This window comes from Oncorhynchus gorbuscha, linkage group LG07 (genome assembly GCF_021184085.1).
Source record: "Oncorhynchus gorbuscha isolate QuinsamMale2020 ecotype Even-year linkage group LG07, OgorEven_v1.0, whole genome shotgun sequence".
In the NCBI taxonomy this organism is placed as follows: domain Eukaryota; kingdom Metazoa; phylum Chordata; class Actinopteri; order Salmoniformes; family Salmonidae; genus Oncorhynchus; species Oncorhynchus gorbuscha.
In genome coordinates this window covers 76440886-76466883 of record NC_060179.1, presented here as the reverse complement: position 1 = coordinate 76466883, position 25998 = coordinate 76440886, and the positions used below count along the sequence as shown (strand labels likewise).

The 25998-nt window shown below is 44.4% G+C and overlaps 1 protein-coding gene across 2 annotated transcripts; it reads left to right on the top strand.

Annotated features, from left to right (window-relative positions):
• Positions 1-7867: 7867 nt before the first annotated feature.
• On the top strand, positions 7868-24495 carry LOC124040369 (chitin synthase chs-2-like). 2 transcript variants are annotated; one of them, XM_046357506.1, is made up of 19 exons: positions 7868-8007; positions 11356-11491; positions 12782-12967; positions 13526-14607; positions 14868-14969; positions 15592-15756; positions 15936-16083; positions 16273-16338; positions 16489-16723; positions 17086-17286; positions 18887-19171; positions 21016-21195; positions 21357-21867; positions 21992-22152; positions 22271-22614; positions 22872-22982; positions 23078-23295; positions 23545-23611; positions 23834-24495. In XM_046357506.1, the coding sequence occupies exons 1-19, from the start codon at positions 7961-7963 to the stop codon at positions 23903-23905; spliced, it is 4317 nt and encodes a 1438-aa protein (XP_046213462.1). In that variant the 5' UTR covers positions 7868-7960; the 3' UTR covers positions 23906-24495. The 2 variants fall into 2 exon arrangements, with proteins under 2 accessions (XP_046213462.1, XP_046213461.1); XM_046357505.1 differs by having other exon boundaries at positions 21989-22152.
• Positions 24496-25998: the final 1503 nt, after the last annotated feature.

Sequence of the window (25998 nt, the reverse complement as noted above, 5' to 3'; positions counted from 1 at the left end):
ACAGAATCAACCACCTTGACAGGACCAAGCGGCGTGGTAACGGGCAACGGAAAAAGCAGCAGCAGGAGAAGCAACAGATGCAACAGCAACAGGAGCAGCAGCAGCAGCAGTGGGAGAGGCTGCACTACTTGGAAGAATGGACATGGGAGGACGAATTGGATGGTAAAGGACCCTGGGCTCAGCCAGGAGAATATCGCCTCCCCAAGGAAGAACTGGAGGCGATGAAAGTGGAGAGGCGCTGGTATGAGGAGGCAGCGCGGCGTCGTGGATGGAAGCCTGAGAGTCAGCCCCAAAAATATCTTGGGGGGGGGGGGGGGTTCACAGGGAGTATGGCTACGCCAGGTAGGGGACAACTTCCTGTGGTTACCGGGGGACGAGAGAGACCGGGAAGGCACCGTGTTATGCTGTGAAGCGCACGGTGTCCCCAGTGCGGGTGCATAGCCCGGTGTGGTACATTCCAGCTCTGCGTAATGGCCGGGCTAGAGTGGGCATCGAGCCAAGTGCCATGAAGCCGGCTCTACGCATCTGGTCTCCAGTGCGTCTCCTTGGGCCGGCTTACATGGCACCAGCCTTACGCATGGTGTCCCCGGTTCGCCTGCATAGCCCAGTGCAGGCTATTCCACCTCGCCGCACTGGCAGGGCGACCGGGACCATTCAACCGGGTAAGGTTGGGCAGGCTCGGTGCTTAAGAGCTCCAGTGCGCCTGCACGGCCCGGTCTATCCGTCATCACCTCCACGCACCTGCCCTCCGGTGGCAGCCCCCCGCACCAGGCTGTCTCTCCGGTCCATCCTTACAGGGGCTCCCTCCTCTCCAGCGCTGCCGGAGTCTCCCGGCGCTACCAGAGCCTTCCTCCTCTCCAGCGCTGTCGGAGTCTCCCGCCTCTCCGGCGCTACCAGAGCCTTCCTCCTCTCCAGCGCTGTCGGAGTCTCCCACCTCTCCGGCGCTACCAGAGCCATCCTCCTCTCCAGCGCCACCTGAGCCACCCGTCTGCTCAGTGTCGCCAGTGCCGCCCGTCTGCCCAGCGCCGCCCGTCTGCCCAGCGCCGCCCGTCTGCCCAGCGCCGCCCGTCTGCCCAGTGCTGCCCGTCTGCCCAGCGCCGCCAGCGCCGCCCGTCTGCCCAGCGCCGCCAGTGCCGCCCGTCTGCCCAGCGCCGCCCGTCTGCCCAGCGCCGCCAGTGCCGCCCGTCTGCCCAGCGCCACCCGTCTGCCCAGCGCCGCCAGTGCCGCCCGTCTGCCCAGCGCCGCCAGTGCCGCCCAGCGCCGCCAGTGCCGCCCCTCTGTCCCGAGCTGCCGCCCCTCTGTCCCGAGCTGCCGCCCCTCTGTCCCGAGCTGCCGCCCCTCTGTCCCGAGCTGCCGCCCCTCTGTCCCGAGCTGCCGCCCCTCAGTCCAGTGGGATCATTAAATAGGGTCGCCGTGGCTAGGAGGCCACGGAAGCGGACAAGGTGGGGGACTAAGACTACGGTGAAGTGGGGGCCATGTCCAGCTCCAGAGCCGCCACCGCGGACAGATGCCCACCCAGATCCTCCCCAATAGGTTCAGGTTTTGCGACCGGAGTCCGCACCTTGGGGAGGGGGGGGATGTTACTGTCACATCCTGACCATAGTTTGCTTTGTATGTTTCTATGTTTTGGTTGGTCAGGGTGTGAGCTGAGTGGGCATTCTATGTTACATGTCTAGTTTGTCTAGTTCTATGTTTGGCCTGATATGGTTCTCAATCAGAGGCAGGTGTTCATCATTGTCTCTGATTGGGAACCATATTTAGGTAGCCTGTTTGGTGTTGGGTTTTGTGGGTGATTGTCCTTGTTACTGTCTCTGTGTTACTTTGCACCAGTATTAGGCTGTTTCTGTTTTCGTGGTACGTTTATTGTTTTTGTATTTGATTCGTGTTTACTTCGTTTCATTAAACATGGATCGCAATAGCCACGCCGCATTTTGGTCTGACTCTACTTCACCTAAAGAGAACCGTTACAGGATCTTATTTTTTGTAAACGTACTGTAGTACAAAAGAAGGGTCTTTGAATACTGAGGGAGTCTTTGAACAAATTCATCATTTGTAATCTAAAAGCATTTTCAAAATGGCCCTCAAAGCAAAATCACATCTCAAGGTGTTACGTTTGAGTGTGGTGGGTATTTATCTATGAGGTTCTTCATCATACCTTGCATCGAAAACCTGTTAATTTTATGTTCTGTAATGATAGAATCAGAATATCAAGTATATCTGAAAGCATTGTTGCTATGTAACTCATCTCGGTGACAATTGCCCCACTGAAGACGTACAGTTTTGAGGTGGTTAAGTCTGTACATACAGTAAATGTAAATGATGTGAACTGTCATAAAAGTAAGCAAAAAGATACCTCAAAATGTTAACTTTCTAGTTTCATTCATTTCCGTGAGAGACAAAGATGTTAAAGTGACACGTTGTAAGAGGTGCGTGACTGGCTGCAGGGAAGTCAGGCGCAGTTTAATAAGCAAAACCAACAGCACCCAGAACAACAAAATAACCAGTCACGAACCAGTCAGAAGTGCACAAACACTTTACAACAAACAATTCCACACACAGACCTGGGGGAAACAAAGGGTTATATACACGACAAGTAATGAGGGAATGTAAACCAGGTGTGTGGGGAAAACAAGACAAAACAAATGGAAAATGAAAGGTGGATTGGCAATGGCTAGAAGACCGGTGACGTCGACCGACGAACGCCGCCCGAACAACGAGATGGACCGACTTCGGTGGAAGTCGTGACAGTAACCCCCCCTTGAAGGGTCCAACACGTCCTCCACCGGAACCCAGCATCTCTTCTCCGGACCGTACCCCATTCCACTCCACGAGGTTCTGACGGCCCCTCACCCGACGCCTCGAATCCAGTATGGAGCAAACGGCATAAGCCGATGTCCAGAGAGGGCGGAGGAACCTCCCGCACCTCTGACTCCTGGAGCAGACCAACCACCACCGGCCTGAGGAGAGACACATGGAGCGAGGGGTTAATACGGTAATCGGGGGAAAGCTGTAATCTGTAACACACCTCGTTCAGTCTCCTCAGGACTTTAAACGGCCCCAAACTGTGGACCCAGCTTCCGGCAGGGCAGGCGGAGGGGCAGGTTTCGGGTCAAGAGCCAGACCTGGTCCCCCGGTGCGAACAAAGGGGCCTCACTGCGGTGGTCTGTGCTGGCTTTCTGGTGCAGCATGGCGCGCTGAAGGTGAGCATAGGCGATGTCCCATGTCTCCTCCGGTCACCGGAACCAGTCATCCACCGCAGGAGCCTTGGTCTAACTCTGATGCCATGGAGCCAAAACCGGCTGATACCCCAGTATGCACTGGAAGGGAGAGAGGTTAGTGGAGGAGTGGCGGAGCGAGTTCTGGGCCATCTCTGCCCAGGGCACGAACACCGCCCACTCCCCTGGGCCGGTCCAGGCAATAAGACCTCAGAAACCTAACCACATCCTGGTTAACTCTCTCCACCTGCCCGTTACTCTCGAGGTGAAAGGCTGATCGAGACCCCCAGATGTTCCATGAACGCCCTCCAGACCCACGAAGTGAACTGGGGACCCCGATCCGACACTATATCCTCAGACAGACGTGCCGGAAGACGTGTGAAAACAAGGCCTCCACAGTCTGTAGGGCCGTAGGGAGACCGGGCAGAGGGAGGAGATGGCAGGACTTGGAAAAATGGTCCACAATGACCAGGATTGTGGTGTTACCCTGTGAGGGAGGAAGATCGGTAAGGAAATCGACCGACAGGTGCGACCAAGGCCGTTGTGGAACGGGTAAGCGGTGTAGCTTACCTCTGGGTAGGTGCCTAGGAGCCTTGCACTGGGAGCACACCGAGCAGCAGGAAACATAAACCCTCACGTCCTTAGCCAAAGTGGGCCACCAGTACTTCCCGCTCAGACAGCGCTCCGTCCGACCAATGCCTGGATGACTAGAGGAGGGTGACGTGTGGGCCCAATAGATCAGCCGGTCACGGACTGGAGCGGGCTCTGCACGTAACGCCTGCTCAATGTCCGCGTCCAGCTCCCACACTACCGGCACCACCAGGTAGGAAGCCGGGAGTATGGGGGTGGGATCCATGGGCCGCTCCTCTGTGTCATACAGCCGGGACAGTGCGTCTGCCTTCACGTTCTAGGAACCTGGTCTGTAAGAAAGGGTGAAAACAAAACGGGTGAAAAACATGGCCCACCTTGCCTGGCGAGGGTTCAGTCTCCTCGCCGCCCGGATGTACTCCAGATTGCGGTGGTCAGACCAGATGAGAAAAGGGTGTTTAACCCACTCAAGACAATGTCTCCATGCCTTCAAAGCCTTGATGACAGCCAACAGCTCCCGTTCCCCCACGTCATAGTTTCCTTTCCCATAGCCCTCAGGTGACTAAAAGCCCTCTCCCCCTCAGCCGACCACTGCAAAAGCACCGGGCCCCCCTTCAGCAGTGATGTATTGGGAGCCGTTAAGTGACCAAAACCCCGGATAAACCTCCGGTAGTAGTTGGCAAACCCTAGAAAACGCTGCACCTCCTTTACCTTGGTGGGAGTCGGCCAATTACGCACGGCTGAAATGCGGTCACTCTCCATCTCCACCCCTGAGGTGGAAATGCGATATCCTAAGAAGGAGACGGACTGCTGGAAGAGCAGACATTTCTCAGCCTTGACGTACAGGTCATGCTCCAACAGTCGACCAAGCAACTTGTGCACCATGGACACATGCTCGGTGCTTGCAGCGAAGTATATCAGAATGTCATCAATATACACCACTACACCCTGCCCGTGCAGGTCCCTGAAAATCTTGTCTACAAAGGCTTGGAAGACTGATGGAGCATTCATCAACCCGTACGGCATGACGAGGTACTCATAATGCCCAGAGGTGGTCCTGAAAGCCGTCTTCCACTCATCTCCCTCCCGGAGAAGCACCAGGTTATAAGCGCTCCTGAGATCTAGTTTGTTGAAGAAGTGCGCCCCGTGCATTGACTCAATCGCTGTGGCTATGAGAGGTAGCGGGTAACTGTACTTCACAGAGATCTGGTTTAGGGCTCGATAGTCAATACACGGGCGCAGATCTCCCTCCTTCTTCTTCACAAAAAATAAACTTGAGGAGGCGGGTGAAGTGGAGGACCGAATGTACTCCTGACACAGGGATTCGGAGACATATGTTTCCATAGCCGCCGTCTCCACCTGTGACAGGATATACATGTGACTCCTGGGAAGTGCGGCATCTACCAGGAGATTTATTGCACAATCCCCCGACGATGGGGTGGTAATTGAGTCGTCTTATTTTTGGAGAAGACGAGAGCCAAGTCGGAATATTCGGGGGGAATGCGCACGGTGGAGACCTGGTCTGGACATTCCACCATAGTAGTACCAATGGAAACCCCTAAACACCTCCCGAGCACTCTCGCGACCACCCCGTGAGAGCCCTCCGTTGCCATGAAACAGTGGGGTCAAGTGGGGACAAGCTAACCAGGGTAGGCCTAGCACTACAGGAAATGCAGGAGCTGGCGCAGCACCGCCCAGCACCATGGGCATCGTAGCAGTGGTGCTGGGGGACGGAACCAACAGACCCCGTTCTGGACGTCCACGGATAGCCAGCAGGTTATCCAGCCGAATGGACAGGTCCACCAGCTGGTCGAAGGTGAGGGTGGTGTCCCTGCAGGCCAACTCCCGACGGACGTCCTCGCGCAAACTGCAGCGATAGTGATCGATCAGGGCCCTGTCGTTCCATCCTGCGCCGGGGGCCATGGTCCTAAAGTCCATTGCGAACTCCTGGGCACTCCTCGTCCCCTGCCTAAGATGGAAGAGACGATCACCTGCCGCTCTACCCTCGGCCGTGTGGTCAAAGACTGCCCGGAAGCTGTGGGTGAAATCCTCTAAATGGTCCTGCACCGCATCTCCTTCTCCCCACACAGCGTTGGCCCACTCCAGGGCTTTCCCTGAGAGGCACGAGACGAGGGCGGACACCCTCTCACGTCCCAAAGGATCCTGGTGGACGGTTGTCAGGTAGAGGTCCAGCTGCAACATGAAACCCTGGCAGCGTGCCGCCGTCCCATCGTACACCAGGGGAAGGGTGAGACGAATCCCACTGGGACCGGGTGCAGGGGGGAGCGTGTAGTGGAGACCCCAGTTGTGCTTCTGGAGGCGCTGGAGGAACTCCCTGTCTCTCCCAGTGGTCCATGGTTTGGACAACGCGGTCCGTGGTGGCGCCATGATGGTGGAGCATCGCCGCGTGCTCCCGGGTGTGCTCCTCGACCCCTATACCAGGGGCACCTGCACCTGCCGACTCCATATTCAGGTGTGGAATTCTATAAGAGGTGTGTGTCTGGCTGCAGGGATGTCAGGCGCAGGAGAGCAGAACTGGGTAATAACCGGAGCAGTTTAGTAAGCAAAACCAACGGCACCCAGAACAACAAAATATGGGTACAAAATAACCAGTCACGAACCAGTCAGAAGTGCACAAACATTTTACAACAAACAATTCCACACACAGACATGGGGGGGGAACAGATACATGACAAGTAATGAGGGAATGTAAACCAGGTGTGTGGGAAAACAAGACAAAACAAATGGAAAATGAAAGGTGGATCGGCAATGGCTAGAAGACCGGTGACGTTGACTGCCGAACGCCATCCGAACGAGGAGAGGAACCGACTTTGGCGGAAGTCATGACATACATATTGTGGATGATCCTTGTACCTCTTTATGGGTGAACGGACAGTAAAAGAGGGAGGGCCTGAGGCATCTTAAATTGTGTTAGCTGATTAAAGTAAACCTTTATGGCTCATGGCATCAATATATGTCTTAAAATAAAGAAAAAAATATTATTTTGATAGAATAGCCGTCAAATAATAGTGAGGGACCAGGAAAAGTGGTATATATGGTCACAATGGGAACAAAGTCGACAGATAAGAGACACATTTTAATACCATGTGTAGACATACTGTATTTCTCTGAATATGTACAAGATCAGGACAAAGATGCATGTTAGCACCAGGGATAAACAAGGCTATACATTTCTAAAATAACTTCAATTGTTTTTGTGAAATAAAAAAGATATTCACTTCCTTATGAAACCAAAGTCCTACCTACATTCTTGGTGGATAAAAATGGAACAATCGACACATGAACAAGGAAATAAACTCTCTGAATTCTGTCTTAATTCATTGGAGTTACTAAGCTCCTCATCCAGTGGAGATTTGTGTGTCTTATTTTTGTAGATATACTGTAGTACAAATGGAGGATCTTTGTATACTGAGGTAGTCTTTGAACAAATTCATCATTTGTAATCTAAAAGCATTTTCAAAATGGTTCTCAAAGCAAAATCACATCTCAAGGTGTTAAGTTTGAGTGTGGTGGGTATTTATCTATGAGGTGCTTCATCATACCTTGCATTGAAAACCTGTTAATTTATGTTCTGTAATGATAGAACCAGAATATCAAGTATATTTTGAAAGCATTGTTGCTATGTAACGTGGTCCTTCTGTAGCTCAGTTGGTAGAGCATGGCGCTTGTAACGCCAGGGTAGTGGGTTCGATCCCCGGGACCACCCATACGTAGAATGTATGCACACATGACTGTAAGTCGCTTTGGATAAAAGCGTCTGCTAAATGGCATTTTTTTTTTTTTTATTTTTTAACTCATCTTGGTGACGAAATTGCCCCACTGAAAACATGTAAATGTTTAGGTGGTTAAGTTTGTAGAGTATGTAAATTATGTAAATTGTCATAAAGGTAAGCAAAAAGATACCTCAAAATGTTCATTCATTTCGGTGAGAGACAATAAAGATGTTAAAGTGTTACGTATTATGGATGATCCTTGTACCTCTTTATGGGTGAAAGGACAATAAAAGAGGGAGGGCCCGAGGCATCTCAAATAGTGGTAGCTGATTAAAGTGAACTGACGCATGCCAATACCTTAGTGCCTCAGCAAATGGACTAGCACTTAGGACCACTAAGCTGTACCACTGAGGACAGTGAAACATGGAGGAGCTCAAATTCAGAGGGAGGAAAAGGGAAGGAAGGCACAGGTTAGTTTTATTAATCAAAAATAATTTAATTCAGTTTCACGTGAGAATCATTTCAATCAAAACTGTTAGGATTCACAGGGCCTGATCTTGAAAATAATTAGCACTGTAGACATGGAAAAATATTCTACCAATACTGAAATGACACTAAATATAAGTAATACAACTATATCATGATACAACGATACTATGTACTATGGTAGATATCATTTACCATTGTTGGGAAACTAATGAGAATTTAGTTTTGAAGATATACAATATAAGGTAGCAAAGTTGAACTCCTTGTCTAATGCTCCTTATCGCGGGCCGCTGCTCTGATAATGCTGGGACTTTCCTCGGCAGTGTGTGAGATGTCACTAGAAGCTGTTATAATTCATCTATTACTCTACGGAGGATATAGTGTTAGAACAATAGCTATTAGATCAATACTGACATTGTTATATTGAAAGAAAGCAGTTTAATAGGAATGAAAACACCACTAACATCTTACAATGTAATATTTGTTAAATGACTACACATATTATTTGCTTAGAATAGGTGTTTTGAGACATTAGAATGAGCATGATAGATGCATTGTAATGATTTCATGCTTTAGGATGAATAATAGCATGCAATTATAGGTATGTAAAACTGATCAATAGATGAAAAGTTTTAAATATACAATTGTTAGATACGACTTCACTGTTGGAGCTAGGAACACAAGCATGTCGTTACACGCGCAATAACATCTACTAAATATGTGTATGTGACCAATAAAATTTGATTTGATATATCTCTTTTAAATGACCGAATATGTGGATTCTTTTGTCTAATACTATCCGTCTAAAAGACCAGGGGTTCGCAATACTTTCTGGTAACTCTACCCACAACTACATTTTGCTCTGCCTGAAGTAGGGGAGACTAGAGGAAATGTTTCTATTTTACTCTATTGCTCAGAGACCACTTGAACTAGGCCAGTCATGTTTTGATATAAGAAAGGTACATATGTCTCCTAATCATTCATACCATTTATAGGTATGTACGTAAGATGGTCGGATCACAATATCGATTTTAATCCGAAAAGATTGGAAGTTAAATTTTCCCCGTGGCACGGGCAATTCTAACACTAGTTGTTTGGGGTCAAATGTGACACCCAAAAATAAATAAAAAATAAACCAAATAAATGTACTGTACTTCAAAAACATTCATGTTCATGAATCATCATATGTAATCATTTTCCTAGAAATAACCGTAAGGTTGCAAGTTCAAAAACCCGAGCTGACAAGATACAAATCTGTCGTTCTGCCCCTGAACAGGCAGTTAACCCACTGTTCCTAGGCCGTCATTGAAAATAAGAATTTGTTCTTAACTGACTTGCCTAGTTAAATAAAGGTAAAATTAATTTAAAAAAAATATAATTACAGAAACACCCATGTTTTTGCATGGCCATTTGGTTCTTCTCAAAACATCTGAATAGTCTGATGGTGCCCAAATGATATCTGTTTACAAATTCTTTGGCACTCTACAGGACCTCAATGCTATTTAAAGTTAGTATTTGTACATTTCATGTATTATTCATACAATCTTAAAGGTAAAATCACTTGTTTTCATAATTTGGCTGCTTGGCCCAGGGTAATTTTAAAACTACTTTACAATTTCCCCCAACCTAGCTACCATGACAAAACCTCATGTGCTTAGCAACAGACAATATTAGTGACGAGGTCATTAATGTCAAAGTTTAGCCAACATACTCTACACGACCGATCAAAAGTTTTAGAACATCTACTCATTCAAGTGTTTTTCTTTATTTTGACTATTTACTACATTGTAGAATAACAGTGAATACATCAAAACTATGAAATAACACATATGGATTTATGTAGTAACCAAAAAAGGTGTTTAAAAAAAATTGTGTGTAAAGCTGTCATCAAGGCAAGGGGGGCGATTTGAAGAGTCTCAAATATAAAATATATTTGGATTTGTTTAACACTTTTTTGGTTACTACATACTATATAGTTTTGATCGTAAAAATAAAGAAAAACCCTTAAATGAGTAGGTGTTCTAAAACTTTTGACTGGTAGTGTACAGTATAGTGATAAAAATTATGCTAGTTTGAATTATTGGGAATGAATTCTCAGGGCAGTAAGTAAAAATAATTTAACCCTTAAAAAACTAATATGTGTCCATAAAACATGCAAATAGTGAAATATTTGCCTGTGACTTAACAAGCAAGGAGACAACCCAAATGTGCATGTACTGTGTTTCATCACTCTAGCTTGTTTGTGTTTGGAGAAATTCAAGGTGTTACAGTGTTATGGGTCTTCCAACTACCCCCTGTGAATAGGTTGAGAACCACTGATCTAGAACATCATCAACAGTCTATTCAGATCAATTATTTGAGATAACACCGTCAACATTTTGTCCCCTCGTTCAATTCATTTTTATTCAGTAAACCTGGTGGGCATGAGGTTGTTTACATAAGGTTGATATAATGGATAATGGTCATATCTTAATTAGGGCGATTCACCATGTAGGGCTGGTCACAATTGGCTTAGGTGCGTTTGGGTGCTTATACTGGCGCCATAGTTATGTCAAAGCCAAAGCTCATTAGATAAGGTAAGACTGGCTGTCTGAATACAGACGGACTGGGCATCATTCATGGATATGACATTGTCAGAACCTACTGCACCCAATTAGCAGTTTCATATACAATTCTAATGATTCAATAGTGACTCATTTAGTGTCACCTTTCCCTGACACCCATAAACACTGAGGCTCCTTATTGCTATTATAAACATTAGAGCAGTAAAAGAGCAGTAAAAATAAATGTTTTATCATACCCATGGTATATGGTCTGATATGCCACGGCTGTCAGCCAATCAGCATTCAGGGCTCGAACCACCCAGTTTATAATGGATGTTATATGATGTCACTTGTGACTTACTTCCTTTGACCCAATGATGAATTACTCAAATCATTTACTGGTGTAGGATCTTAATTAGATTACCTTGTTGTGCAGAAAATGTCATGCACAGTAGGAAATGCAAAGGCTTCTAAAGTTTGTAAAAATTAAAAGAAATGTATCAACTCTTTAAAAAAATATATAATGTTAATTATAGTCCACACAATAATTAACATTTCCTGTTGCTGGTGGATTATTTTCTTGTTGTGAGAGAATTAAGATCCTACATCTGTACCTTCCCATCACTGGATATAACATATCTTCAAGTCAGACATTACAGTAACACTCTATACAGCTACACTTTATAAAGGGTTTATAAAGACTGGAAGTTATTATTTTAAGGACGGTTTATTAAACAGTAATAAACAGTTTTAACAAACTGTTTGAAATTGTGTTCGATACTGTCACAGAGACACCTGGGATCCATTCCAGTTAAATCCCATTGGTGCTGAGAAAGAGGAGAAGAGAAGATGCTTTGAGTTGTTCCAGCACCTGGTGGCAGCGTTCGTGGGGATAATGGTCCTGTCCAGTGCTGTCATCAGCAAGGTGAGCCAAAATGAGGGACCAGCACCCAGTTTAGTGTAGACAGGATACATCTTATGTCAGAATTGACTTTTTATAACAGGTGAGGAGAACTTAAGCAGCAGGTTAGGATAATTAACGTAACAGGTTATGACAATTAGGTTAAGATTAGGAAAAGGCTGCAGTGTGTAAGATAAAATGCAAAAGAAATGTCAACTTTTGACATCAATTTATTTAATTTAAATTTCTTTACTTTTACCCCTTTTTTCTCCCCAATTTCATGGTATCAAATTGGTAGTTTACAATCTTCTCTCATCACTGCAACTCCCGTACTGACTCGGGAGAGGCGAAGGTCAAGAGCCACACGTCCTCCGAAGCACAACCTAACCAAGCCACACTGCTTCTTGACACAATGCCCCATTAACCCAGAAGCCAGCCACACCAATGTGTTAGAGGAAACACCGTAAACCTGGCGACCGTGTCAGCGTGCATGCGCCCGGCCCACCACAGGAGTCACTAGAGTGCGATGGGACAAGGACATCCCTGTCAGCCAAACCCTCCCCTAACCCGTATGATGCTGGGCAAATTGTGCACCGCCCCATGTGTCTCCCGGTTACGGCCGGCTAAGACAGAGCCTGGACTCGAACCAGGATCTCTAGTGGCACAGCTAGAAACTGCAATGCAGTGCCTTAGACCACTGTGCCACTTGGGAGGCACTTGACGTCAATTTCACATAAACTGTATCACATCTAGCATTGACCCCAGCACCATGAACCTGGAAACTACTGGATCAATCATAATACCTCCTGGGATGTCATCTTATAATAGATATATAGAATCCATACCATAACAGATACATTTCCACAACTCAACATTTGTAAGTCGCTCTGGATAAGAGCGTCTGCTAAATGACTTAAATGTAAATGTAAATGATTGATGAATAGTATACAAGGGAAGGGGAATGGGTTCTTTATGAGACAAATCTCAAATCTGCGAATTGTAATTTGGAACATATCATACCAAATGGGTGATGGACATCCACAAATTAACTCACACCATACAAAAGATAAAATATCATACTAAATGGGGCCTCAGATTTTTGTACAGAATAATACGAAATGCTCTGAGACCAGGTTGACACCCTAGACACCATAGTACTCTCCCATCTGTTTTTTCTCTCTCTAACACATACACTGCTAACACTATGAAGGAACTGTTCACACTCATTATGTAGATCAGTGTTTAAATGAATGAATCTTAGATGTTATAATATTAGGAGTCTGATGTCAATTGTGTTTACATCTAACCCGCCAGGGCTCTCTACTGGTTCTCTCCACACTCTCAAGCCCCACATCGACTAGGACTTCCAAGGAAAGACAATATTACATGCTCATGCTGGTGGGCTGTTTGGTGATGCCCAACCTGCTCGTGTTCCTCAAGTCACTGTGGAAATGCGCTTTCAAGAACTTCATCCCACCAAACATGAAAACTATGGGAATTGTAAGTTGAAATATTATACAATTTGACTTCTTGGTGATCTTTGTATGTCTTAATTGCTGCTCAAATTTCTTGCTGTCAGTGTTGGGGAATTCATTTCTAATCTATGCAGTATTTTCAGTAGTTAGCTATATTCTCACCATGTAGCGGTGTAGCTAACTACTGGAACTACACACTGCTGTTTTTCTGGAAAAAGAAAAGAAAATAGGGGAGAAGTAGGCAAAAAAAATTCGGCATCATACCTGCCTAATTCTCACTTGAAACATTGTGTTTGTGTTAAATAGACTAAATTAAACATTCTGTTAACATATGACCGCAAAGTAATCTGACCTTGTAATTTGTAGTCTATGAAATTTCAGATTTACATATGATAATATTTCATGAAGTAGTTTGGATGTAGTGAACTCCTTTATCAAAGTAATTTAACCTTTTTAAGGGTAGCTTTAGTGTAGCTTCTCTTCTTCCAGTGTGAAGTAATTGGTAGCCTGGTAAACTATATTTTCAGAGTAGCTTCCCCAACACCGCATGCTGTCAACACAAACTTAAATGTGTATTTTTCAGGTGTGTGGGATTGAATGCTTGGTGTCTCTTGGGACCTCCATCCTGGTGCTGGTGGTGATGCCCCAGTTTGACGTGCTGACAAACCTCTTTATCTCCGGGGGAGTCTGCATGCTTTCCTCAGTCCTACAGATTGTATTTCGTCTGCAGAGAGAGAACTGGAAGATCATCTTCCCCATTTGTTCTCTTATGCTTGTCCTGACCGGCTACTTTCTCCTTGGGGCAGACTATTACGTCCGGGTAACCTCTTTTGTATCAGGCCAGGAGGACGACTGTTATTGGTATGTTGGCATTGCAGTTTTTGCATCTTTTTTGGTTTCTCTGAACTGGTGGGAAAACCCAGTGCAGGCGAGCAACAACATGCAAGAAATGCTGGCTGAGTTGGACACCTTCAGAGACTTTGTATTTGTGATATCGAGTCTTCTAAGGGTTGTAGTCATTGCTGCTGTGTACCTCATCTACCACGTATTGATACAGGAAAATATTGCATGGTCAGATTTTGATTTCACCCCTAAGGCCGATGAAGATGAAAGTACAATTGCGAGGCATAGAGAGACACTTGATATTGGTCTTACTGTACTTTTCCTTCAAGCCTTTTTCTCTGCTGCATGCCATTGGTTTGGAGTGGTGGCTTGTAAGATCCACTCTGTGCGAATGAGCTTCGCCTTCCCGGTCTGTTTTACCGGGCCCGCTGTTCTCATTCTCGGCATGATCCTTTTCCTAACTCAATCTCAATACCTCGCTGGGGCCGACACAACTTCTATCATAGACTTTTGCTCGAGCCTAGTTGACCTGAGCACTAAGAACACCAGCACAGTCGTGATGCTGGAGATCACCAAGAGCATCTGCAGGACTTCTTTGAGTAGCCACTACTGGACCTGGCCTTTCTCCCTACTTGCGCTGGAGGGGATTTGCATGTGGCTCGGGCTCATCACATGCACCTACTATGTGTGGAACTTCAAGGTCCAGAGGATCGAACGCACAACTGAGCTGTTTGTACGACGCCTCTATGAATCTGCCTTCATCGACCTGTCTCTGCTTCTGAACACCAAGATGAAGGTTGTGCAAACGAGGAACCAGGAGAGGTAAGACTTTGCTATTTAATTGATTAAAAGTGCACATGGTTTAAGACTTCACATTGCAACAGTGCAAATAGACATTTATTCAGTAATTGTGGAGTTTTGCCGACAGTGCACTATATAAGAAAGAGTCTTAGTGGTAGTGTGCTGAAATACACTCACTGACATGAACTCTGATCACTCTGCATTCAAACATGTTTAGAAATGGCTCTCTCTCCTCCATCCAAACATGTTCTCATACTTTCCCCATGTTTTTCATTCTACAGTAGTGTTGTTGATGACGTGGAGAATTGTGTCATTTACCTCTGTGCAACAATGTGGCATGAGACCTATGACGAGATGTTGAAGATCCTCACATCCATGTTCAGGTATTGTGCTTATCAATTTCGCTGGCTGTGTTTGATATTTACATATTTCTAGCCCTGAAAAGTTATTTCATATAAATGTACAATGTTAGTGTGTGTGTGAGTGTGTGCAGCAGAGACTTCTTGTATACAACACAAGACAATGACACTGTACACACCGCACTCAAGTTGTAATAATAATATAATAATAATAATAATATATGCCATTTAGCAGACGCTTTTATCCAAAGCGACTTACAGTCATGTGTGCATACATTCTACGTATGGGTGGTCCCGGGAATCGAACCCACTACCCTGGCGTTACAAGCGCCATGCTCTACCAACTGAGCTACAGAAGGACCACAACCTTAGCGTGTACAAGGACCAACAGACTTTGACAAAATACAATGAATGGTCCTTCTGTAGCTCAGTTGGTAGAGCATGGCGCTTGTAACGCCAGGGTAGTGGGTTCGATTCCCGGGACCACCCATACGTAGAATGTATGCACACATGACTGTAAGTCGCTTTGGATAAAAGCGTCTGCTAAATGGCATATATTATTTATTATATATTATAAGGAGGTAATTACTATAATGTTTTGCATAAAAATAGGATGTTCTCTTAACAAGTGTCTTGATGGTTTCAGGTTGGACCGGTACAGAGGTGACCCAAAAGAGGAACATAAAGATGTTTTTGACTTTGAATGCCACATATTTGTAGACGACGCATTCATGATAGACAAAGAGACGGACAAAAAGTTTATCAACGAATATGTGACCGATCTCATTCATGTGGTCATAGAGGTTTACAGGTAAGTGGACATTTGGTTTTTCTTTGCACTTTACTCCCTATAAAAACCAGACCAAGTGCCAGTTAATGAGCACAAACAAGCTCTACTTTAAGATGCATTCACTATAAATGGGGGAATTCTATCAATCCAAAAGACTGCTAACTGTTTCATAATGAATCTGGAATGTTTGTGTATTTCAGGGTATTCACCAATAAGGAGCCTGATGATGTGTCGATTATTGAGACTCCTTATGGTGGGCGATTAATGTTTGTGATGCCAGAAGGAAACATGCTGTATTTCCATTTGAAAGACAAACAGCTAATCAGAAACAAGAAGAGATGGTCACAGGTGGGTAGGATGATTTTCAATATTACTGTATTCCATGATTTCACCACTGTTAACCTACGTTCTTTAAACATACTTTAATGACTTTTCTTGAAGAACATAAATATATTGTAATTGCTTTTTTTGGTTTTAGTATGAACACACTTGAGGAAAATTAAATGGTTATAAGTTTGCATCTGACATGTTTTTCAGATCATGTACCTCTACTATCTGCTTGGATGGAAAGGATACATTGTAAAGAATCCTCAAAAGATAACGGTATGTAATATATTTAATGCTAATTTCCATGTTATTGCCTTTATCCCCACAATACAGCTGATCTGTAAATAGGAAAAATCAGTAGCGAGCCATAGTTCCATGGTTTCTCTAAATGAATGTGTATGATTTTTTTGTATTTGTCTTCTACAGAGACAGAATAATCCTTGCCGTGCCAGTCTCATATCACTGGATGGTGAGAGTTTCCTGTTGCCACAACATGACAATGACAGTAAGAGAAAACACATCTCTGATGACAATACCTACATCATGGCCCTGGATGGAGACACAGACTTCCACCCCGCAGCTCTGATATTACTGGTGGACCGACTTCGGAAGTACTGCAATGTGGGTGCTGCATGCGGACGAATCCACCCTACAGGAATGGGTGAGTAGAACTGATGTTGATACACCCTTTACCACAGAGTTAGGGGATCCACTCAGACATGGCTATGTCCAGCATACTGTATATTTCAAGTGCATCTATCCGTATCACAGAAGCGTTATAGCTCGAGTGAAATGTAAAGGCAATGTTCCCGCGTTCGCGGAGACTGCATCCCACGGGAAACGTTGCATGTGTCGACTCAATCGGAAATTAAGTTGACATTTTATCACGGATCTTCTGCGATACTTCCACGATACGGAGCCCCTAATCCAATTCCAACCATAATCACTGAGAGATAATAAATCAACATGTCTTGCTACCGCTACAGTATAACTGAACTGACATGCATTGATTTCTATTTTTAGGTCCAATGGTGTGGTATCAGAAATTTGAGTATGCTGTTGGTCACTGGCTCCAGAAAACAGCTGAGCACGTGTTTGGTTCAGTTCTCTGCAGTCCTGGATGCTTCAGCTTGTTCAGGGGATCAGCTCTGATGGATGACAACGTGCTCAAGAGATACACCACCACTGCAACTAGAGCCTCTGAGTATGTTCAATATGATCAAGGTGACTACTTCCTTATTCTCCCATCAACAGCACTTGGTTTTCAGTATATACTACTGGAGTATTAGATTATACAACAGGAGGTTCATAGAACGTTTTATCACAGTTTATTGAGCTATTTCTGTTGGCTTCAATAGACCAAGGGTGACATAAACGCAGCAAAAAAAGAAACGTCTCTTTTTCAGGACCCTGACTTTCAAAGATAATTTATAAAAATCCAAATAACTTCACAGAACTTGTTTAATGAACCATAAACAATTCATGAACATGCACATGTGGAATGGTCGTTAAGACACTAACAGCTTACAGACGGTAGGTAATTAAGGTCACAGTTATGAAAGCTTAGGACACTAAAGAGGCCTTTCTACTGACTCTGAAAAACAGAAAAAGAAAGATGCCCAGGGTCCCTGCTCAACTGTGTGAACGTGCCTTAAGCATGCTGCAAGGAGGCATGAGGACTGCAGATGTGGCCAGGGCAATAAACTGCAATGCCCGTACTGTGAGACGCCTAAGACAGCGCTACAGAGAGACAGGACGGACAGCTGAATGTCCTCGCATTGGCAGACCACGTGTAACAACATCTGCACAGGATCGGTACATTCGAACATCACACCTGCGGGACAGGTACAGGATGTCAACAACAACTGTCCGAGTTACACCAGGAACGCTCAATCTCTCCATCAGTGCTCGGACTGTCCGCAATAGGCTGAGAGAGGCTGAACTGAGGGCTTTTATACCTGTTGTAAGGCAGGTGGTTGGTGGTTGGTTGGATTCGCGTTTATTGTCGAAGGAATGAGTGTTACACCGAGGCCTGTACTCTGGAGCGGGATCGATTTGGAGGTGGAGGGTCTGTCATGGTCTGGGGCGGTGTGTCACAGCAGCATCGGACTGAGCTTGTTGTCATTGCAGGCAATCGCAACGCTGTGCGTTACAGGGAAGACATCCTCATCCCTCATGTGTTCCCCTTCCTGCAGGCTCATCCTGACATGACCCTCCAGCATGACAATGCCACCAACGATACTGCTCGTTCTGTGCATGATTTCCTGCAAGACAGGAATGTCAGTGTTCTGCCATGGCCAGCGAAGAGCCCGGATTTCAATACATTGAGCACGTTTGGTACCTGTTGGATCGGAGGGTAGGGCCAGGGTCATTCCCCCCAGAAATGTCCAGGAACTTGCAGGTGCCTTGGTGGAAGAGTGGGGTAACATCTCACAGCAAGAACCTGCAAATCTGGTGCATTCATGAGGAGGAGATGCACTGCAGTACTTAATGCAGCTGGTGGTCACACCAGATACTGACTGTTACTTTTGATTTTGACCCCCCCCCCTTTGTTCAGGGACACATTATTCCATTTCTGTTAGTCACATGTCCGTGGAACTTTTTCAGTTTATGTCTCAGTTGTTGAAACTTGTTATGTTCATACAAATATGTACACGTGTTAAGTTTTCTGAAAATAGTGAGAGGACGTTTTTTTTTTTTTGCTGAGTATACATATTTACTGGCTCATTAAGTGTTCCCTAGAGATAATCACTAAGTGTGCAGTTGTCCTAGGACCTGATAAGTATATTCACTTCCTTGAATCTTCCCTTTTCCTGCTGGCCAGGTGAGGACCGCTGGCTGTGCACCCTGCTCCTCCAGCAGGGCTGGAGAGTGGAGTACAACGCTGCGTCTGACGCCTACACCAACTCCCCTCAGGAGTTCAAAGAGTTTTACAACCAGAGGCGGCGCTGGGGGCCGTCTACTCTGGCCAACACCCTGGACCTCCTGCACAGTGGCAATGAGACGGTCAAGAGGAACTCTTCCATCTCCAGACTGTACATCTTCTACCAGATATTTACTGTCAGCTCCTCCATTCTCGGCCCTGCCTCTGTGTCTCTGATGATAGCAGGTACCTGTTCTGTTCATTCTTGTTCATTGTTCGCAATCTTTTACGTCTATATGTTGTTAACCAATACTCATTATACGACATAGAGTAACTAGAACTGAAGTCCCACATTTTCCCTTAAGTCAAGTTGTTATATATTTAATTTTTATTAAGGTGTATATCAGCTTTAATATTGCAGATCGATTGTTGTTTCTATCACTGTAATTGTCTATATCATTTCCAATCCCCCATATATATTTTTTTGTAAATACTGTATATTTGTTCCCCGGGTGCCGAAGAAGTGGATGTCCATTATGACAGCCCCCCCCGCACCTCTCTGTTTCACAGGGGTTGGGTTAAATGCGTTATCCCCCTCTCCCTAAAATACACAGTGTATATTTTCCTTTATTATTTTCCCATAACCCAACCACCCCTCCCTAATTGGAGTAAACTACTAGACTAAAATACTTAGGCTTCTACTTCCAGCTTATTCATACTATAAACATTTCATGGACACAGTATATTTGACATTAGCTTTATTTTGTTTGTTTTTAGTCCCACCCTTCAGCTACCCTCAACCCCTCCCATCTATCTCTGAACACCATCCAGTCCCACCCTTCAGCTTCCCTCAACCCCTCCCATCTATCTCTGAACACCATCCAGTCCCACCCTTCAGCTACCCTCAACCCCTCCCATCTATCTCTGAACACCATCCAGTCCCACCCTTCAGCTACCCTCAACCCCTCCCATTTATCTCTGAACACCATCCAGTCCCACCCTTCAGCTACCCTCAACCCCTCCCATTTATCTCTGAACACCATCCAGTCCCACCCTTCAGCTTCCCTCAACCCCTCCCATTTATCTCTGAACACCATCCAGTCCCACCCTTCAGCTTCCCTCAACCCCTCCCATCTATCTCTGAACACCATCCAGTCCCACCCTTCAGCTACCCTCAACCCCTCCCATTTATCTCTGAACACCATCCAGTCCCACCCTTCAGCTTCCCTCAACCCCTCCCATCTATCTCTGAACACCATCCAGTCCCACCCTTCAGCTACCCTCAACCCCTCCCATTTATCTCTGAAGACCATCCAGTCCCACCCTTCAGCTTCCCTCAACCCCTCCCATTTATCTCTGAACACCATCCAGTCCCACCCTTCAGCTTCCCTCAACCCCTCCCATTTATCTCTGAAGACCATCCAGTCCCACCTGAACACCATCCAGTCCCACCTTTCAGCTTCCCTCAACCCCTCCCATTTATCTCTGAAGACCATCCAGTCCCACCCTTCAGCTTCCCTCAACCCCTCCCATTTATCTCTGAACACCATCCAGTCCCACCCTTCAGCTGTCCTCAACCCCTCCCATTTATCTCTGAAGACCATCCAGTCCCACCCTTCAGCTACCCTCAACCCCTCCCATTTATCTCTGAAGACCATCCCCCTTTTCTAGCTGCCATATATTTTCCACTGTGCTGTGATGTTTCACAAAAGTTCTGAACCTTTCGATTTTCATAGTTTCTACAGATTGCAAATGAAAAATAGATGTTTTTGCTAAGAGTATTATATTATTGATTGGGTGATATCCAACATTCTATTGTCAAGTTAAGTATTTCGAAATGTCAGTAAGTTCAAAAGCTCAAAGTCAGGCAGAGAGCCAGCTGGGTGAACGACATTACATATGACTACACATTTTAGGGCACAGGGCTAAAGGACAAACAGTATAAAGTATGTATACCCATCAGTTATGACTTTTGCTTTGGTTCAATAAAACCATAAAAGTGAGGTCAAATTGTATTGTTTTTATGTGCTATGATATACAGAGCTCCATCCCAGGAAGGTATTCACTCTTTTTTCTGTCTTCCTCTTTAGGTGCTTTTCAGTTTGTGTTCAAAATTGAGGGAACCCTGTCCATCATCATATCAGTCATCCCACCTATTTTCTACCTGTTAATTTGTTTTTTGGCAAAACCAAATACCCAGATCACCATTGCAGCTATTATGAGCGTGTTGTACGCCTTTCTGATGTTAGCATCATTCTTCGCCATCATCGGTAAGCTTTGGCAATGACTCTTCACATGATAATTCACTCAACACACAGAACCAAGTTGTTTATGCAAAGATAAAGCTTACCTATAATCCTTTAAAGGGTGGCGGCTGGTGTTAAATGAGTCAGACTGTTACGATACACATTTCATTTCATGCGTTCCCCAGGTGACATGGCTATGCAGGGCACATTCATCACCCCAACTGGCCTCTTCCTGGTTTCCATGGCTGCCATGTACCTGGTGACAGCCATCCTTCACCCCCAGGAGTTCAGCATGATCATCTATGGTCTGATGTACTTCATCTGTATCCCCAGTGGCTATCTCTTGCTCACAATCTACTCCTTGGTGAACATGCACATTGTCACATGGGGCACTCGAGAGACAAACAAGGAAAAAGAACAGAAGAAGACCCAGAATGTTCTCTGTGATCGAAACTGCAAACTTTGCTGTTGGGATATGAAACTACAAGTCACCCAAGAGACTGATAACTTGATGCTCCAGCAACTCCAGCAGGCAGTCAATCCAAACATACAAGTCACCCAGCAAGTGGTGCATGAACAGACGCCCAACACCAAGGAGGAGAAAAACAATGCCCCAAATGAAGAAAACAGTGAGGAAATACGTCCAGAGCTTTTAGACCGCAAAATAGCCAAGAAAGACTTAGAATATGATACAAGGCATGTACAAAACATTTCACAAAGGCCCAAAGGACCTCGCTCATATACTGTCTAAAACAAACGTCTATCAAATGGATGGCCTGTTGTTACCTGTTGTAACTTTTCATCCTCTTGTTCACAGCAGTGTTGACAGGTTTGACAGCATTCCTAAAAAGGAGAGCGCCTATTCCAGCATTGAAGATGACAACGATGATAACCATGACGATGAAGATGATAATATGCTTTATGACGGTTCGCTTTATAGTGGCTTCACCGAGGAAGAAAGAGAATTTGTACCTCAAAGTGGTAGGTGGTTCAGTACATGAAAGAGTATAGCTGTAACCTACAACATACAAAAAGTCAGTATGTAACTACAGGTTGAATTATAAATCAACAGCACCTCTACACAATTTGCTTTCAATAGATTGGGTTCAGCCTGTCAAGGAAGAGTTCCTGAAGAAATTGACCTACGCCAACTTGAAAAGGAACCTTCAGGAGCAGATCCGTTACACCCTGAGAAACAAGAACCAGGAGGATGTGTGTGAGGAGCTGGTGATGATGCTGACGGACACGGTGAACGGAGAGCTGAAGGACAAAGTGGGCCCAGAGGACGTGCTGAGCGACAGCCAGCTAGAAGAGCTGCAGTACGCCCTTAACGAGGCTGCCAGGAGGATCCTGAAAACCAACCGAATGGAGAGGCTTGAGAGGAGGGTAAAAAGAGCTGTAGAGAAAACCCTCATTGCCCCACAGGTGGAGAAACTCACTGAGGTAATGTTTGAGTGAAAACACACCCGTTCATAGTGTATTTAATGTTGTATTGTATTGCCTGGTGTTTTACTGGTGCAGCTCCGGACGTTGTCTTCTCTACATCTGTGACCTGGGATGGACTTCAGCAATAAGTTGACTGAGTACTCTGGAACCAGATCCTTTGAGTGATAATCTGAAGAACAGACAGTGTTGAGCAACAATGTGCTCCAATAAAATGAGCAAATATACATACCATGTTTCCCTATGCATTTTGGCAGGATGAACACGACTTTTGGAAGAAACTGCTTGAGAGATACCTCGCACCTATTGTTGATGATAAAGCTCATAAAGAGGAGGTGACAAGGGAACTGAAGTCACTACGAAACAAGGTGGCCTTTTCTATTTTTATACTATTTATTTACTATGTTCTATTAAACACACATGGCTCGTAGAATGATCATATTTTGTATTTGTTGTTTTACAGGCAGTGTTTCTGTATTTCATCATCAACGTTTTGTGGATTGTGGCCACCTTCTTTTTACAAGCCATTGGAAATGATGTGATTAGTATCAAGATTCAGAAAGTCTGGCCAAATGGCACATCATCAGGAGAATACCTGAAGGTGGAGCCTCTCAGTTTGATGTTCCTCTTGTCATTCGCTGTGCTTCTAGTGGTGCAGTTCCTGGCTATGCTTTACCACAGGTGGGCAAACATTTCTCATTTCTCAAACACAAAATGATATATGACAACAAAATGATAACACCACCATTCCAAACATGCATAATAGGACAGAAATGTCAAAATAAAAGGCAGAAAGACAAATAGAATGCTGTGCGCCTTATTACAGTTTAAAACATTCTCTCAATGCAAGCAAGTGATTAGTTTCAGTTATCTTATGATGAGTCTTGATGAAATCACACTAAAAGTACACTGTGTTGTTTCTCTTTTCAGAGTTTATACTCTTATCCACGTGGTGTCGTACAGAAGCACAGAAAAAGACTACATTCCCAAAGACGAGGTGAGTGATCTCTGCTAATCCAAACAACAAGGAGGATAAAGTACATCTAATCGCCATCTACCTGATCGTAGATTATTAATCATTTGAGTAATTATGGTGCAGATATACTGAATATCTAACAGGTTAAGAAATTATTTACTAGACGTCGTATGAAAAACAATTGTTATGAAGACCGAAAATGCTTGTTGTTGATCATTTGATTTCTCTCCGTTGCTTGTGCAGGAGGACGAGGAGGGGATGATTCTTGAGAACCAGATAGCCAACGGCCTTGTGATCACCAGTGATGACTTGTGAAACTGGCTTTTTTTGCGGGCGTGTTGTTACTGAGTGTTCCATGAAACAAAATAGTGGCTTTGTGAGAGTGTTTTGCACCTTTATGTTTGAACATAATTCAGATATACATAGCAGTAATAATACTTATGATACTGCAACAGTGAAATATGAAATGTTACTGCTAGCATTAACATAGTTATCCAATGCCTGAGTTTTCTATAAAAAAAAGTTTCAATATTGAATAACAATGAGCCATAATAAGATGTAGAATGAAAATATCGTAATTCAGCCTGATTGGATGAACTTACTGGGAAACAGACAATATTATGATGAGTTAATACATAACAACATCATTAAACATATCCAGAGAAATATACATACACAGATGCATACTTCTACGACTACATGAGCCTCCATTTTTCAAGGTGAAATGACCTTTCTAAATGTATGGCTCTGAACCTATCCAACTGAAGAAAACGGTCTTGCAATCTTTCACAGACGGACAATGTAACACATATTGTGAACATGAAGTAAATGTACTAGTATTTATACTGCAATATTTATGATATGACTGCCTATGTTGAACTCAAATAAAATTTACATTTCTAATAGATACTTTATTACCAGCCAAACATTAAATGGCAAATGCATGGGGTGATTAGGGCTGTTACGGTGACTGTATTACTGCCACACCGACGGTCACGAGTCATGACGGTTGTCAAATTCCACATGACAGTATAGTCACTGTAACTAGGCTTCTCCAAGCGCTGATGCTGCTGTGGCTGCTGGTCATTAGTAGCCTACGAAACTTGCTAACTGCCTGGTACTCAGCACTCTATTGTTCCTCTAATCACTCTCACATCAATGCAAATGTAATCAAAAATTTAATCAAACACTTCATGAGCTCATGTTGAGCAACATTTCTATAGGCTATGCAATTGTGTGATGCCCAGCTTATTTGGCCACTTTAGTTATGATGCAAACCTTATCAAAACATATAGGCCTATGGGCTAGACTACATGAGGTGTGCAACTATGATTAGAAAAAGTTTCCAAAAAAAGTATGGCTGTTTGCCTTAATTAAGGATCCTCCCCCTTTTCCCCCCCAATTTTCACCTAAAATGACATACTCAAATCTAACTGCCTGTTGCTCAGGACCTTAAGCAAAGATATGCATATTCTTGATACCATTTGAAAGGAAACACTTTGAACTTTGTGGAAATGTGACATTAATGTAGGAGAATTTAACACATTAGATCTGGTATAAGATAATACAAACAAAAAAGCATGCGTTTGATTATTATTATTTTTTCATCTTTGAAATGCAAGAGAAAGGCCATACTTTCAGATTAGAGTCTAGGTGTAATTTAGATATTGGCCTCCAGGTGGCAGCAGTGTGTGCAAAGTTTCATACTGATCCAGTGAAGAATTACATTACTGCACAATATTTTGTATCAAGTCTGCCAGGAGTTTGCCCAAATGTGCCGAATTGGTTAATTCATACCATTTCAAGTACATAACTATAGAGAACATACAAAAATGCTATGGTAATAAAACATTTAAGTTTACACAACCCCAGGAATGTCATACATGATGGATCATTAGCGTATACACGAACTTTCACACATCTAAATGGCAGGGCGAGGTGGGTGTGGAGCCAAAGACAACAGTGGGGTCAAACTGTAGACCCCAGTTCCTACATTTGAACATAAACATTTATTTTATCAAACAAAACTATGCTACATTTTTATCTCTGGGACCCTCAGGATGAAAAATCAGAGCAAGATTGCTGAATGTAAGTACATTATTTACCTTCAGAGGTTAATGTATCAAACCAGTTGCCGTGATACATTTTTTGTTGTTGTTGTGCACTCTCCTCAAACAATAGCATGGTATTATTTCACTGTAATAGCTACTGTTATTGGACAGTGCAGTTAGATTAACAATAATTTAAGCTTTCTGCCCTTATAAGGCATGTCTATGTCCCGGAAGTTGGCTGTTGTATACAACGTTGTTCTAGTCACATTAGCGCATATTAGCAACAATAGTCCCGGTTTAGGGACACCCATCCCGTAGAGGTTAATAAAATGAAGCACATTAATCCGCTTTACAGCG